Consider the following 18,297-nt stretch of genomic DNA (forward strand, 5'->3'; position numbering starts at 1 on the left):
CGCTCCAGTCAGAGTCCGCTCCAGCCAGTGAGTTCGCTCCAGAGCCCGCTCTAGTCAGTGAGTCCACTCCAGCCAGTAAGTCCACTCCAGAGCCCGCTCTAGCCAGGGAGTCTACTCCAGAGCCCGCTCCAGCCAGTGAGTCCACTCCAGAGCCCGCTCCAGCCAGTGAGTCCACTCCAGAGCCCGCTCCAGCCAGTGAGTCCACTCCAGAGCCCGCTCCAGCCAGTGAGTCCACTCCAGAGCCCGCTCCAGCCAGTGAGTCCACTCCAGAGCCCGCTCCAGCCAGTGAGTCCACTCCAGAGCCCGCTCCAGCCAGTGAGTCCACTCCAGAGCCCGCTCCAGCCAGTGAGTCCACTCCAGAGCCCGCTCCAGTCAGAGTCCGCTCCAGCCAGTGAGTTCGCTCCAGAGCCCGCTCTAGTCAGTGAGTCCACTCCAGCCAGTAAGTCCACTCCAGAGCCCGCTCTAGCCAGGGAGTCTACTCCAGAGCCCGCTCCAGCCAGTGAGTCCACTCCAGAGCCCGCTCCAGCCAGTGAGTCCACTCCAGAGCCCGCTCCAGCCAGTGAGTCCACTCCAGAGCCCGCTCCAGCCAGTGAGTCCACTCCAGAGCCCGCTCCAGCCAGTGAGTCCACTCCAGAGCCCGCTCCAGCCAGTGAGTCCACTCCAGAGCCCGCTCCAGTCAGAGAGTCCGCTCCAGCCAGTGAGTTCGCTCCAGAGCCCGCTCTAGTCAGTGAGTCCACTCCAGCCAGTAAGTCCACTCCAGAGCTCGCTCCAGTCAGAGAGTCCGCTCCAGCCAGGGAGTCCACTCCAGAGCCCGCTCCAGCCAGTGAGTCCACTCCAGAGCCCGCTCCAGCCAGTGAGTCCACTCCAGAGCTCGCTCCAGTCAGAGAGTCCACTTCAGCCAGTGAGTCCACTCCAGAGCCCGCACTAGTCAGTGAGTTTACTTTAGCCAGTGAGTTCACTCCAGAGCCCGCTGCCGTTCTGGAGCAGTCCGAGGCCGCTGCTGTCCCGGAGCAGCCCGCTCCCCCTGATACGGCCACGGAGGCCATCACCGAGCTGCCCGCTCCCCCTGATACGGCCACGGAGGCCGTCACCGAGCTGACTGCTCTCCCTGATACGGCCACGGAGGCCGTCACCGAGCTGCCCGCTCTCCCTGATACGGCCATGGAGGCCGGGATCGAGCTACCCGCTCTCCCTGACACGGCCACGGAGCGCCCTTGGTCAGCCCTGCCGCCGCTGCCATCCAAGCCTTCTGCCCTGCCGCCGCCACCGAAGCGCCTTGCCCTGCCGACGCCACCTAAGCAGTCTGAGCCTGCTGTCGTTCCTGAGCAGCCCGAGGCCGCTGCCGTCCCAGAGCTGCTCGCTCTTTTCGATATGGCCACGGAGCACCCTCGATCGGTCTTGCCGTCGCTGTCCAGATCTTCTGCTCTGCCGCCGCCATCCAGGCCTTATGTTCTGCTGCTACTGCCCAGGCCGTCTGAACCGTTGAAATTTGCTTGGTCAGTTCCTCCAGCGCCGCCCTGGCAAACAGCTGGGACGTCAGACCTGCCAGTGCCCGCCTGGTTGGTTCCTCCAGCACCGCCCTGGCAAACAGCTAGGACTCCAGACCTGCCAGTGCCCGCCTGGTTGGTTCCTCCAGCACCGCCCTGGCCTTCGGGGGCGCACGCTGGATCTGGCCCGCCATCCCTCCCTCTGATCCTCCTCCTATCCACCTCCCTTCTGAGTTTTGTTTTGTTTTGTTAAGTGGAGCGTCTGGGATCCGCTCCGTAGGGAGGGGGTAATGTCACGATATCCAGTTGGAGTACCCTGGTTGGCCACCAGAGGGCACTCCAGCACGGACTACGTCACCAGTTTTCACTTCATTTCCCATAATTCACCCCTTGGACTTATCAGCCTCATGTCATTGCACTCAGGTGTTTTGTTTGCTCATTAGTTCTGTCTATTTAGTTTCAATGTTTTTTGCCTGTGTTTGTGGTTCGTTGTTTACTGTTTCGTGCACTTTGTTTTTGGTTTCTGTTTTTGTGGACTGTTTATTCCCTGGACTTACATCATTAAACTGCACGTGGATCTTATCATTTCGTGTCTGTGCATTCCGTGACAGGCTCCAACAATGTGTTTGTGTAAAAAAAATAAATAAATAAATAAATAAATAAATAAATAAATAAATAAATAAATAAAAAAAAAAAAAAAAATATATATATATATATATATATATATATATATATTATTGTTATTATTATTACAGTACTATTTCAGTTTGATTATTAGGATTTTTGGTCTGGTTTTAATACAGTTCACCAAACAACTATTACACTATTAATAATAACCATTGTTAAAAAAAAAAAAAAAAAAAAAGGTTCAAAACAATATGCCTGTCATAACAAAAGTATGACTTTACAAAAGCACTTTACAAAAAATAAAACAACAAATATAAGAAGATGAGATAAATAAAACGGCATTAAAAAATATATATTTGTTTTCATTTTCACAAGCTCTTTATACTTACACCCTATACAACTTTTTTTAAACTTTTGAAATATTTTGAACTATTATTTGCATTTTGCATTTTAGACACATTTTAAGCACCAAGTGTATTATTATTTACTTTATTATTACTATTTTATATATTCATATCTGATTGTACCTTCACTATGTGATATAGTTCAGATGTGTGTGTGTGGAAATGATGCATTGTGACCAGAGGCGTAGCCATCGTTTCGGAAGTGAGGGGGACAGAAATGTTGGGTGAAATATCAGTTTTATCTGACCTTTGTCTAATTAAAAGATTTTTTTTTCTTTTCTTATCTCTTGCTTTTAATAAATCAAATACACTGCTGAACAATAACCAGTATCTAATATTTTTACCCTATATTTTTGATAATTTTATGATTGGTTTATGTTTTCCAAAAAATGAGTATTAAAACTCGGAAAAATCTCATTGACTCTCATTGATGGAATGTTCAGATGAGCCAAAACTGTTCAAACTCCAACTGACAAAATTCAAATTTAAACAAACTGAAGCCCATTAGACTCAATTAAACTGACATTTCTAATCCACTGAAACTTATTCAAACTCATGAACTAATTTAATCTATCTATCTATCTATCTATCTATCTATCTATCTATCTATCTATCTATCTATCTATCTATCTATCTATCTATCTATCTCATAGTAACCACACAGGACACCCTATCAACTGCATAGTAACTACCTAGAACACCATAGCAAACCCCCATAATATCCTAACAACCACATAGCAACACCCTAGCAACCACCCAGAAAACCTTAGCAACGGCATGGCATCACCCTAGCAACCATCATGAGTACCTTAACAATAGGCTTGTTCGAGATGCATCGGCGCTGCACAGACCGATCGGCGAATGACATCAAAGTACCGCGAGAGCGATTGGAGACCAGACGACTCCTTATGCTTTTGAATCGTTCCCGCGGTACTTTGATGTCATACACTGATCGGTCTGCGCAGCGCGGATGTATCTCGAACAAGCCTAATCACATTGCAACACCCTAGCGGCCACCCAGAACACCCTAGCAACCGCATAGCAACACCTTAGCAACTTACCTTGAGTACCTTAGCAACCACATAAAACCCTTGTAACCACTCAGAGTACCCTAGCAACCACTTATCAACACCCTAGCAACCAGTTTTCTAGTTTTCATTTGAAAGTGAACTAATCCTTTAACAGGTTTGTATGTGTATCAGTAAAAAGCGCATTAAATTTTGATGCATTTTAAACTTTGTGGCTGTAAAATTGTTTCATATGCTGGAATCTGACAAATCTTTGCTGTGAAACAAGACAGAAGTGAGAACAGACTAAAAAACAGTGTAACATTGTCATTAATGGCTGGTTGTAATGAAGCTCTCTATGATGGAGAATACAATAACACTGTCTTTAATCACAAATCTAACATGTAGGAGAGATAAAACACGATTTTATATTAATCCACAGTGATAAATCCACTTATTTTTGGGAGTGAGGATGGATCCAGACTTGGATTGTAACTAGTATCCTCAAATGCTCCTGTCTTGGTTTGCTCGTTTATATCATTAAGTTTCCATGATTTTGCTGGTTTATTGTTGACTGTATGACATTTATTCATGATTCATTTAACTCACACATGAACTGAACATGGTTTTGAGTCATTTTCTCTTTCTGTCTTCAGTCTATATGGATGCAGAATTACAGAATTACAGTGTGCCATCCTGACTTCAGCTCTGAAATTAAACCCGTCACACCTGAGAGAGCTGGACCTGAGCAGGAATATAATAGGAAACACAGGAGTGAAGCACCTATGTGACGTACTGAAGGATTCACACTGTAAACTGGAGAGATTGAGGTCAGTAACATTCTTCACATACAAGAATCAAAATGCTTAAAATCACTTTAACAGTTTAAACTAAAACACTTTATACTCAATAACTCATGATGAGTCTGAGTTCAAATTATATTTGTGCAAAATTCTTCACCTTAATTATTTGTTTGTAAGATAATCTCTCTTCCTCTGTTTGTGTCTTTCTAGTCTATATCACTGTGGCATTACAGATGTTTCTTCTTTAACTCAGTCTTTGACTAACTCAAAAGCACTGCAGTTTTTAAAAGATCTTGATCTGAGTGAGAATAAGATAGGAGACTCAAAGCAGCGGCTCAGTGATGTGTTACGAGACTCAAACTGTATCCTGAGGTGAGCCGTCCAGCCTTACATGAGAAATGTCTCTGTCTCTAGTGTGTTTTTACTTAAGCAACACGTCATACTACTTTACACTCACTTTACTTTCAGTTATTTACTAAGAGCCCTACAAACATGTTTAAACTAGAGGACAAATGGCTTTAACTAAAGGATTGTGTTTTAATTCAGAATATCATTTGTATTTGCTCCCTGTGGTTTATTCCATACGCCGTACACTCATTAGTTTCTTCTTTACAGTCACTCAATAGGAGTCAGACCAACACGTCCCTAATTAATCTGATTACATGAATTTAATGTAACTACTTTTCACTCAAAAAACAGTAATTGAAATATAGTAACTAATTTGCACTTCGTTTCACTGAACACTGATTGTTTTCTCTTCTGTTTCAACTTACAGAGTAGATGAAGATCAATCACCAGACATCTCAGAACAAGTTAAATCTCCAAACACCTCTAATGAATGCTTTATATCATAGTGTGAAATCATCATGAGAGGAGCAGAAATCATCAGGTGATCCACAGAAGAGTCTCACTACTGTGTCTATGAGGAGAAATAAATGTGTGATTAATGTGTAAATGTGTTTCATACAGATGGAAGAGACTGAGACTTTACAATGAAATAAAGCAGCATGTGTGTTAGAAACATGTGATATTGAATGATTAATGTTGCTTTAGTATTTAGTCAAATGATGGTTTAGTTTTATTTAAAGGTGAACAGGAGGAAGAAGCTCAGATGAGTCTGTCAGCAGAAATCTTCAGGCTCTTCAGTATCAGACCTACAAATATAATAATGTTTGGATTGAACTAATCCATAATGATTAAAATGTTTATGATCATAAATGTGATTGTCAAGTATAGCACATAAATGTGTCAAAAGATATACAGTCTACATGTTACTAAAGTTAACATTTACATTATCTCTCTTACATTTTATGCACAGAATATGTGTTTATTTTTCTTATTCAGTTTTATTTCATATTAAGTTATCTATGTGTGTGTGTGTCTGTCTGTTAATGCATCAGTTACATTCTCTTGCCATCCACTAGTTCTAGTCATGCAGCGACTTTATGATGCAATAGTCAAATATATATCTCTGCATGTGTTTATAGCAGGTGTTTGTCCAAACAATTGAAGATAGTGAGAGTATTCAGGAAAACCTTTTGACAACAATATTTATGTAATTCTGTTTGGTGCTGATAGAGTATTACAGAAATGACACATTGACATACTGGACATTATTCTGTGAGTTGGTTACCTTTACATTTAGATGGACTTAAAAATGCCTTGCATTTTGCTTCATTAAACCTTTTGTTACAGTTTAACTATAGTAAATGTCCACCATAACTACATCTATGGTTATAGTATCATAATAAAATATTTAACATTTATAAAAATCATGAACTATTTTAATTTGTCTTTTATTTCATTTACAGTAAAAGTGAACAATAATCACAAGGATATTGTATTAAAGTTGAGAATGTAAAATATTGTTCTTAATTTTGCCTATTCTTTAAAGGGAAGAAACATTTTCAGAAAAAGTTGCATCTCATCTCTTGGTTTGTAAAAATAATAGTTCAGTGATTTTTTTTAAAGTTATGTTTCACTATAATAGATTTCCTCTGTTTCAGAATTTTTTTTCCTCGTAATTAACTGATTCGTATACTGTTGTGCAGTAGTTTGGGCACTACATTTGTCTTTAAACAGTTTGACATTAAATATTGGAATATGATTATATAATTGTGTGCATTCATTATGCTTTTGTTACTTTATTTTAATTCCAAGAGTTCAAATGGTGGAGAATGGCATAAAGAAGTGATTAAATATATACCTTTAATATACTATACATACTGTAAATGTTAGAAGCACTTTAGTAGATGAAATTATCTTTAGTTAAAATACTGCAAAACTATCCCTGCTGTAGGCCACTGCCTTAGAAAAAAAGTTTCTCTTTCAAATGTATTTATGCATCAGTTTAACTACACAAAAGAGTCTTTAGTTTTAAAATGTTTGTTTTATTATTTAATTACATGAATTAAATATTTAAGGAATCTCTCCCTTTAGCCAGAACCGGAAGAGATCTGTCGTCATTTACCATAAATGGACAAGTAAGTGTGATGCCTCTGTTCAGCTGGGAACAGTATGTTTTAGTGTGATTATTATGTTAGTCATACATTAAGTTAACTATAAAGTGTTTCTATGTTGTGAGAAATTACTCCTTTACTGAGATCTCAACCCTAACCCTCATCATCTCTGTACATTTCAATGAACTACAGCGCCTTGTTTCCCGTTCCATTGATAAAATGACAGAGACATATGGGTAATGTAGTTTAACATATTTAGTAATGAAATGATAAATGTTAAATAATATCTTTAATGGACAACTGGATATCTAAATATGTTTATTGTGCAAATATTTATGACATATATGAGGGACAGGCTGAAATTTTATATTTTACTGTGAGCACTTTAAAAACACCTTTATGCCACCTTTTAATGTATATCTGAAAACTGTGTCTAACATTATTTAGTAAACAAAGCATAAGCAGTTGTCCTGACGATTTTCTCTTTGATACTCTAACAAGACTTTGAGTTACAGCCATATGAAATGTGCATATTTTGCTCTTCCAGGGGCTGTTACTGGGGGTGGAAGGGCAGTAAAATCTACACAGATGTTTTCTCCTCATCATCAATAACAAACTTTGTTGAATCATATTTAAATATTGGAGTATTTGATCTTTTCCCCCTTTTCTATTTGAACATCATGCTTGTTTAGGTTTTGATGGGTATTGTGAGACCATCTGATGAAATACAGAAATATTTGAAAGAAATGCTGTAATATAATAATAATAATAGATTTGATATTGTGTTGAAAATAAAGATTCATTATCACAGCTAAAGTGGTTTCATGTTCATGTTCTTGTTCTTCTTCTTCTAAACTGTTTGTTCAGTACCCTACAGTTCAACTGATGAACAGAAGATGTGATCACTGATGATAGTTTAATGGACAGTCAGGTCAGCTTATGTTCTGCATGATGGTCTACTCTGGCCCTCAGCGTCCACTGTCCTGCAGATTCAGCTCCAACCTCAAACCCTCCTGCCTATAACTGTCTATAAGTAAACCTGAAGACTGGTTAAATGTTCAGGCGCGCCATTAGGGTTGGAGAAAAACTCTCCACCTCAAAAAGGAGACAGAAAAAGGGCCAGAGTTTCCCGTTCCTGATTTAAATTTACAAAGCAGCAGAACATTATATACGAATTTAAGTATTATATTTATATAATAATGCAGCACATAATCTAAGTACTGAACAAAAACTATTTTACCCAAATCAACAGCACCCTGTTTTTAATCTTTTAGAAAGACATGCTCTCTTTTGAGCCTTTGCTAGAGATGCTTGACATCATTCAAGACAACATACTCTTCTGTCACTTGTTTCAGGAGCATCAGTTGGTCAAAAACCAAGTAATAACCTGTACAATGTAAAATTGTTAAAAAATTGAAAACATGAATTATTAAAAAAAACCTGTAAATAACAAAAAAAGATATAAATACATTCATATATATTTTAATAGTATGTGTATATTTACTGCAAGTATATTGATTGCTCAATTTATTTACATTTTTATATGGTTATACCATTTATTTAGACTGTCATTTATTATCTATTTGTTTCATTCACTCTTTTTTTAACTTATTAATTTATTTGTTTCAAATATTTCTTCTATATGTAATATTGAAAAACAAAATAAGCAAATTATATATATAAAAAAAATAATTTATTATTTAAGTCAAGCAGCATATGTTACCCTATTTTCAGCGTATTTTTTTATCTTTTGTAACGTCTTTTATCCCCTCAGATGTCATCAAAGCCCTTCAGATTAGAATAAAGGTGGTGATTGTTAATGTGGAATTTCAGAGTTTTGCAGATTAAAGTCCGTATGAAACTGAAGTTGATCTCGTCTTTTCTTCTCTATTTTGATGTGTATCTGAGTGAAACGCTTCTGGAACAATAACAAATGTAGGGTGGGGCTTGATTTTGTCCGTGAGGAACTGATTGGATGATTGTTGAAACTAAAACTAATCCATATGAATTGAGCGGTTTAGTACAAATTTTCTGAAGAGACACGATCGCTTTATACAGTATGATGAACAGACTGAATTTATGCTTCTATTCACATATAAACATTGATCCATATAAACATTGATCAGTGAACATAAAAAGAAGCTTTGAACACAAACCTCACCGGCTCTTGATGAAGCTCAAATGTGTGGCGAAACACAAGAATCAAACTTTACAATTCAGATCATGTCATAAGGTTTTGCACACGAATGAAAAAACTCTTCTAGGGGACTTAAAATTTTTGTGAGCGACCGCAAAGTTTCTGTGGGAACGATATACTTTTTGTAAGCTAATGCTAAATTTCTTTGAACAATGCAAAAGCTCTGAAATATCATCCTCCCTCCGTCTCATATTTTTGTCCCCTCAGGGGCTCCATACTACGAAGAGCTTCATTGTGTTTTTGATGTGGTTTTGTTTGTTCAGTGAACATTTCAATCTGCAGTAAATTCATGATTAACGATCAGAGTCACATGTTTACATTATTTTGTTTTGCCTTTACTTTATTTACACCACCTGTGACACATTACAACATTTGCACCACTGCTTTGAAACAAATTTGCATGTTGTTTAACACTTCACATGGTCTATAAAACTTACAGTTACATCAATGGATTACAAACCTTGTAAGTGATGTGAGATTTATTAGACTCTTTCTGACACATGTTCAACATCGCCATCTGCTGGCTCTTTTGAGGAACACATTTAGACTAAAATGTAACTGGATCCCAGTTTCAGCTGTTTGGGGTCACAGACTTTTTTCTTTTAAATTAAATACAAATCATGTGCAGAAAAAGAGTGGATCTGAAAGAAGTAAACAACACAAGCTGCTGAAGAGAACAGAACCTGACATTAGAAATAATGCTTTAAAATGAGCAGCTAAACCTTTACATGCTTTTTACAAGTTTTTATTTTTAACTTATTAGGAAAGAGGAATGCCAATTTGTTCTAGAATAAACTTTTTAAAGTGAACATTACTTGTAAGCAAACAGAAATCATTTCTAAAGGCTCTGAAGATGTTCTCAAAGATCAAAACAGCTTCAAAATTAATCAAATATAAAATGCTTCCTCAGGTCAGGTCAGGTAATATATAGTGTTTTGGGTGAAGAACAGTTCATTGATTGATGTCTGTAGGTGTCAACAACACTGTGTATGACATGCAGAAATCACATACTCTTATAAACATGTTAAGATGGTGCTCGACCATTACCGTATAGAGACAGAGCACATTTATTATAATCTGAACAACCCTTTTCTGACTTATTACAAAAAACAGAACAATGAACAATGCCTAAAGCTGCTGTGTGACAAGTTGTACAGCTAACAAGCTAAAAAACCCAGAAATAAGTTTTCATAAGCTGTCGACCCCAAAAAAACGAATGTTTAAGGACACAAAAGTGGATACAGGCAGTGAGACAGAGCGCAACGGGTAATATTACTATAAGAAATACACTGGAGGGGAACGTAATCGGCGACAACATATGCTAAACAAACCAACAAAAACAAACCATTCATTATTTTTTACCATGTCAAAGAATTATTTCACCTGTCGCTGATTACGTTCCCCTCCAATGCATTCCTCATAGAAATATGACCCGTTGTGCTCTGTCTCACTGCCTGTATCCACTTTTGTGTCCTTAAACATTCGTTTTTTGGGGTCGACAGCTTATAAAAACTTATTTTCTGGGTTTTTAGCTTGTTAGCTGTGCACCTTGTCACACAGCAGCTTTTAGGCATTGTTCTGTTTTTTGTAATAAGTCAGAAAAGACAAGGAGGCAGCCTCACGCAATACAAAGTCAATGGAGACGGTTGGATTGTTTCCCCCCCCGGTGGGCTTGGTTTCAGATTATGACGTGTGTCGCTCTGTCTCTATGCTCCAGCCCCCGAGCCTCCATGGGATCGGCGCCTCAACATATAGCTGAACAAGGCTGTTGACAAGGACAAATGTATAGTACAAAGCACAAAGCAGTCGACTTATTTTTGGCAGAAATGGAACCACATGCCGCTAAAGAAGCAAGGATATAATTTTACTTGGTTCAGTTCCTCCCTCCTCGCGTCTTTTCCTTGAGTCCTTCCCAGTGGCGTAGCAAGTCAGCCCCGGGCCCGTATTCAAAAAATTTTCACGGACCCCCTCGGTTTCGCGGGGAGTGGAGGGGATGTGCGTCTTATGCGAATGAGTCCCAGGACTTTAATATGAATAAGATATTATCACTAACATGCAGACAAAACTTGTTAAAAAAATAATAATTCTATGACAACACTATACAGGTGCTGGTCATATAATTAGAATATCATCAAAAAGTTATTTTTTTTATTGTAAATTATTTTTAAAAATGAAACTTTCATATATTCTAGATTCCCTACATGTAATGTAAAACATTTCAAAAGTTTTATTTTTTATTTTTTATTTTGATGATTAGAGCGTACAGCTCATGAAAGTCCAAAATCCAGTATCTCAAAATATTAGAATATTTCCTAAGATCAATTAAAACATGGATTTGCAAAGCAGAAAAGTTCAAGTTCTTTAAAGTATGCTCATTTGTGCACTGAATACTTGGTCGGCAGCACATATTACAGCAAATGACTTGCTCCTAGCACAAATTACAGCATCAGTGAAGTGTGGCATGGAAGTGATTAGCCTGTGGCACTGCTGATGCACTATTGAGCCTTCAGATCATCTGTATATTGTTGGATCGACTGTTTCTCATCCTTCTCTTGAAAATATCCCATAGATTCAGGTCAGGCATGTTGGCTGGCCAGTAAAGCACAGTAATATCAATGTCAGCAAACCACTTGGAAGTGGTTTTGCACTGTGGGCAGGTGCTAAAGTCCTGCTGGAAAAGGAAATCAGCATCTCCATAAAGATTGTCAGCAGATGGAAGCATAAAGTGCTCCAAAATCTCCTGGAAGATGGCTGCATTGACTTTGCACTTGATAAAACACAATGGACCAACACCAGCAGATGTCACGCCCCCCCCCCCCCCCCAAATCATTACTGACTTCAGAAACTTCACACTACACTTCAAGCAGCTTGGATTCTGTGCCTCTCCAGTCTTCCTTCAGACTCTGGGACCATGATTTCAACATGAAATGCAAAATTTACTTTTATCTGAAAAGAGGACTTTCGACCACTGTTCACTGTCCAGTTCTTTTCTCTTTAGCCCAGGTAAGATGCTTCTGATGTTGTTTGTGTTTCAGAAGTGGCTTGGTAGTCCTTTTCCTGAAGATGTCCGAGTGTGGTGACTCTTGATGCACTGACTCCGGCTTCATTCTACTCATTGTGAAGCTCTCCCAAGTGAATCGGCTTTACTTGACAGTATTCTCAAGCTTACGGTCATCCCTGTTGCTTGTGCACCTTTGCCTACCCAATTTCTTCCTTCCAGTCAACTTTGCATTTAATATGCTTTGATACATCACTCTGTAAACAGCCACCCATTCAGTAATGACCTTCTGTGACTTACTCTCTTTGTGAAGGGTGTCAATGATTGTCTCCTGGACCATTGCCAAGTCAGCAGTCTTCCCCATTAGTGTGGTTTCAAAGAACAAGAGATATCCGGAATTTATACTGTAGGGATGGTCATTTAATGAAACTCAAATGTAAATATTCTAATATTTTGAAATACTGGATTTTGGACTTTCATTAGCTGTACGCTCTAATCAGCAAATGTAAAAAAAAAAATAAATAAATAAAAAAAAACTTGAAATGTTTTACTTTACATGTAGGGAATCTAGAATATATGCAAGTTTCATTTTTTAAAATAATTTACAATAAAAAAATTATAATTATATGACCAGCACCTGTATGCTCTCCTTCATCATTTTGACTTTGCATTTAAAAAATGTCAAAAAACGGCTTTTCAACACAGTCTACGTTTGAATTCGACCGATTCGACTCAAGCTTTGGAATTTAAGAATGATCAAAGCGTCATTTCAGATGCGATGAGTCCTAAGATTTATGTTATGAAGTTATGAATTAATAATTCTGTCACAGACTTTTTTTAATGCACATGTTTTATTCCTAATAAATTTAGCCTACTAAAAGTTTCTTCTGTTTCCGCCACGTTTTATGTGCATTTTATTTGTTGAATCAAAGTATCCACCCCAGCGAGTACGAGCTACTTTTTTTCACATCTTGTGCAGTAGTCTATCTTAAAATGAGCAGACGTAGTCGTTTTTTTTTTTTTTTCCAGAAAACCATTAAGACTCATTTAAAATTCTGTTCTAACTTACATAGGCTACTGCATGCATACGTTTCAGAAACCCACTTGAAAAACGACAGAAAAGAATACCGGTAAAATACAATAGATCATCGCTAAGACATGGCATGGACTATTTTATGGTCCATTTATTCAGATTTTTAATGATTTTCAGTACATTTAAAATAGATAGGCTATAGCAAGTTATTGACACCATTAATACTATACTTCATTTTTTAACATATGTACACAGGTTCTGTCTCGCGCACAGAAGCGCGTGCGAGCCTTTTAAAGTAGCTATTTGGCTGCAGAAAGACGCGCACTATCTAGTGGACTTTTCTTTTCGAGCACTAAATCCGCCCGGGCCCATATGCACGTGCATACCTTGCATGCCCAGACGCTACACCACTGAGTCCTTCCTTTATTATCCCGAAGGGGTGGAGTGAGGAACTGAAGCGAGGAAAGGAAACGAGGATACATTTTTCCGTTAATTTAGTGCATCGTCCGGGTATTTAAAATGTACTTTTTCTTTTTGGAAAAATACTTGCACTATTAATACTTAAAAACATCATAGAATAAGTGCGCGAATTGGGACACACCTCAACTGTTGCTCTCTGGATTTGATCCTGCGATGTTCCAGAAAACATTCACAATGATAACCAAATCAATCACTCGCGGTCATTTATGAATATTTAATCCACAATCCATCGATCAGAAAGAGATTTTGAGAACGACGCGCGCTGACAGACAACAATAGTAGGAGGAAAATGAGGAAGTTTATATAAAATACTTATAAACTCTCTTCTTAGTGGACAAGACTTCAAGAAAGTAAGTGAGGGGGTGGGGGCGTATTTTTCAATGACCCTCAATAATCAATTTATTGAGAAAGCGTTATTGAAAACGAATATGTTTCTGAAGGTTTTCTCTTCCGCTGTTGATTTTGAAATGCGAAATCGGAAGTATTTTTGTACATTTACAGTAGATGAAGCCTAAGGTTTTTTTCTATTAAATAGAATATTTCAGTTCATAATAATTATGATTAGTAGTTATAATTCAGGTTACTTATACTCAACTTATTTCAAATGATTCTAAATGAATTCAACCATCATTGTGAACTTGAAGTAATAATTAAATGACAAACGGATTAAACAATTAATAAAGATTGTGTAAATATGATTGTAAAATTATATTAAACTGCAATAGAGAATAAAACAAATTGGGTAAATTTCTGTTCCCCAGTGAATTCATATTTAGAGTCATGAGTCAGTTAAACTCATTAAACAATCTGAAATTATTAAGACCATTCAGTTATTTTACATGACAATATATTTGTAACTCACTTTATTTTATTCATTGTTTTTGCTGTTGTGTCTAACTCATCATTCTTCATTATTTTCATGTTCTTCATCTCTGTAAAATCTTGTCATTTCCAGGTCCTGCTGAACGATTGATTGTTTTCTCAAACCAGTGCTGATCAGGGGCGAGGAAAGGACTCTCTCTCTAAGATGAGTCTCTCAGAGAAACACAGGTAACACTGCATCTGTTTCACACCATCATTTTAAACTCTACTGGAGTTTGTTTTTTCCTGTGAATAACAAAACTTTAATCAGTGTTTTATATTTATTTCTTCAATTTTTAACTTCTTAAATGAACTCTGACATTGTCCATTAAACTCTTTTTTCCACAGGACTCTATAGACAATATCACAGTGAATAATTTGTTAATTTCATTCTAGACACGAACACACTGAATTAATCCAAATACATGACTTTGGTTTTTAGATCATAATATTAACGACAGACATTAGGAAACAACTATACACTTAATTTAATTGAAGTATGCTAACAAAACTGTGTCACACACATTTCTGTTCTCCATTTCTGTTCATTAAATAAAATTGACATGTTCTCTTAAAAGTGTTCAAGTATTTTTAACATATGTAATCTCACTCATGTACATTAAAGAAATCATTAAACCAATGTGAGCCAGTAAAATAAAATGATCGTAAACTATAAAACTGTAAATTGCATGAGTGTGTGCATTTCTGTGGAGGATTAGATAAAGACACAGATGTGTTTCAGACACAGTTGAACCTCCTTTACTAAAGTGTTTTTCTCTCTGTTCTTTGTGTCATTAGAGTAAGATCAGGATCACATGTGTCCAGCTCTGTGTCTCTGAGGAGTGATCAGTCAAAAGGTATAGGACCAAACTTCAGTGGAGAAAAAACATCATCTAATAAAAGGTATTTTGTGTGTTTACATTATAGATGTAACGAGTCGTCACACAAAGTGGGATCCATAAGCAGGCTTTATTAAACAGTTCTCGTGGTCAAACAGTGGTAAACAGGTGCAGCAGGGAATAGACAGAATTGTGGTCGTAGAACAGGCAGTAAGTCAGGGCAGGCAGATATCAATCACAAGTCCAGATCAAAGCAAAGAGTCCAAAGGGCAGGCAGCAGAGAATCATAATCGTGTAACAGACTGGGTCAATAACAGGCAGGCAAACACAATAAAGAACGCTCAGAAATGCAAACCATAGTACAAGACCTCACAATGAACGTGAGGATGCGAGCAGCTTAAATAGTCAAGGTGATGCATTGCATCTGGGTGTGGTGATTAGTGCCAAGGTTCGGGGCTGATGGGAAATGTAGTGTGTGAGTGGATGGCCCTGTCCCAAATGGCACACTCCGGACTTGTGGACTTCCTCAGAGTCCACACTTTGGTGATGTCATGTAGTGCAGACCTATAAGGCCCTTGGCGCGAGTCCACGAGGGCGCATTGAGAGGTATTTTTGGGACAGACTCGATCGTCACGCCGGAAATAATGGTCTGGTTGTTTTTTGACAGGAGCTGCAGGTTCGGGGAATATGCTGCCTATTGTTGTTGTTGTTTTTACCGTTGTGTTTGCGAGATGGCTTGCCATGCAGAGAAATCATATTTTTGCGCTCCAACGTCATAGTAGAAGACGAGATTATTTTTCGTGCGTACAAATGCTGATGTTATGCATGGAGGAAAGGGTAAGGAAATAAATGTTATTGACTTTGTAGCTAAACTGAAAGGTAATCTCATCAGTCCATTTATTAGATAAATATCACAAATATCTTATACAAATATTATAATATTTAGCAACGAGAACAGGTTTCTTTTCTTTTGCAAAATATTATCTCCATGTCAACTACACAGCCTGCTTTTGCTTATGCCACCTGGGCATTAGACAATATATACATGCTTATTTAAATAATGTATGCAGTTGTAATAATACATAATGTTCCATTTGAACTAAGATTACAATTTTAACACATAATAAACATGTGTGTGAGTTTCAGATGAATTTACAGGTTTAAATATAAATACTAGGTTTACATATGACTCAGTAAAGCCCTGACATACGGTTCTATTTATTTAATGAATCATAATGCGATCGTATTATTCAACGCACTATTATTATGTTTGAGATATCAACCACTGGTCGATGACCATAATGTTTGTATAAACTGTAGGTAACAACTGGTAAAATGTACACCTAGGTCATAAAAACCGTAATGATGCCTACACTTAAATATTTTCTTCTCAGCCATGTCATCAATTGCTCTTGAGCGAAATCTCCTCCTCGTTGTCTGATTGGTATTTCGCAAGGATTCCTGGGTAGTTAAAGTGTGCGGAGCCTGCATCTATGCGGGCTTCGCGGAAGACCGCTTCAAGGGTACAAAGGGGGGCGCTGCTGAGCACACTTCAGAGCGTTAAAATGCTGAATGGGACAGCCTATGGACTCGTAGACTCGGCGAGCACACGCAATTTAAGTCCACGTGACCGAAAGTCCACATGAAGTGCGCCATTTGGGACAGGGCCGATGTGTGTGTGTGTGTCAGTATTCAGGTGAAGGCGCCCTCCGATGGCCAGAGGAGGGAATCAAGGAGTTTGTCTCTGTGACAATAGAGTTGCATTATTTGTCCACAGTGGTGTATGTGATTGAACCTGACTGAATAAAACAATAACAAACAAATTCAAGTTCAGTTCACATTTATTTGTATAGTGTATCGTTTCAAAGCAGCTTCACAGGGAGTGCATTTCAGCATTACAATTTAGAGTGATCTGTTATCAGAGTCGACTCAGTCCAAATTATGTAATTTCAGAAATGTACATATAATCACGCAGTTAGCTAACAATGTAATAATGTAGGCTATTTAATTTACAGTCACTGTTAGCAAATTAATTTAAGGTAGAAACAATGAGCTTATGCAAGTAATGAATACATGTTAACAATAATTAGGATATATAGACATTTTTGGAATGTGCATGTTGATCCAGAGTTTGCTTCATCTGAAGTCAATTACTTTGTGTCATTAGTGTAAGATCAGGATCACATGTGTCCAGCTCTGTGTCTCTGAAGAGTGATCGGTCAAAAGATGTAGGACCAGACCTCAGTGGGGAAAAACCATCATCTAATAAAAGGTATTTTGTGTTTCTAATTTCTGATCACATGTTGATTGTGTTAAAAAAGTTGTATCAGTGAATGCCATCATGAAACATTTTTAGATCAAATATTTATCATGTTTTCAAGTTATCAAGTTTTCATGGCTGATGTTTTTTTTCTGGCTTTCTATAATATTTTGCCTAGAAAATCAGTATTTTATTTTATTGTATTTATTTGATTACAGGCTTCAATATGAGACATTAGACTCAGACGTTCAGACTCACATGAACCACAAGAATTTCAAAGACAGTCTCCTGTGGATCTTCCAGGTAGGAAAACACATTTTCATAAATGTTTAATATTTATAGTTAACAAATATTATTTGTTATTGAACAAAGAGATTTAATTTAATTACGCTTGATCACCTAATTTTCTTTTTAAGCACACTTTTTTTTTCTATTTGTGAAAAATAACAGCTGGTTAGCATGTTAGGCTTAGGTTTTTGTGGTATTATAATTATTGAATAAATAGCGTTGACCAAATATAGATGTACAATTTGGTTTAAATTGTGTTATTCTTTTTTCTTACTTTTGTTTGTAGGATCTTGAGAGCAAAATAATCACATTTCTGAAGAAAGAGCTAGAACAGTTTAAGAAAATATTACAAAATGAGAACAGAGAAAACTTTGTGAAAGACTTTAATGGGAATACTTGCAGTATCAAAGCAGCAGCTCTTGATCTCACACTACATTACCTGAGAGAGATGAAGCAAGATGAAGCTGCTGATGCTCTAGAAGGTAAGAGACTCATGACCATCTGTCAGATTGACACTTATTAATGTACTATCTATGACTATCTATAAAGTTATA

General features: G+C 37.8%; 1 protein-coding gene across 10 annotated transcripts in view; it reads left to right on the top strand.

Moving 5' to 3' along the window:
- LOC125250291 (NACHT, LRR and PYD domains-containing protein 12-like) overlaps positions 1-18,297 on the top strand; it is a 128,071-nt gene that overhangs the window by 80,075 nt on the left and 29,699 nt on the right. For 9 of the 10 annotated variants that reach the window (XM_048162803.1, XM_048162807.1, XM_048162799.1 and 6 more), the window contains one exon: positions 4,182-4,355. In XM_048162803.1, coding sequence (XP_048018760.1) covers positions 4,182-4,355 — 174 coding nt within the window. Of the gene's footprint in view, positions 1-4,181; positions 4,356-13,595; positions 13,846-14,450; positions 14,546-17,362; positions 17,468-17,673; positions 17,759-18,029; positions 18,226-18,297 lie in introns of those variants that run through there. The other variant, XM_048162809.1, reaches the window with a different exon arrangement.

Source organism: Megalobrama amblycephala, linkage group LG17, assembly GCF_018812025.1.
Source record: "Megalobrama amblycephala isolate DHTTF-2021 linkage group LG17, ASM1881202v1, whole genome shotgun sequence".
NCBI lineage: Eukaryota > Metazoa > Chordata > Actinopteri > Cypriniformes > Xenocyprididae > Megalobrama > Megalobrama amblycephala.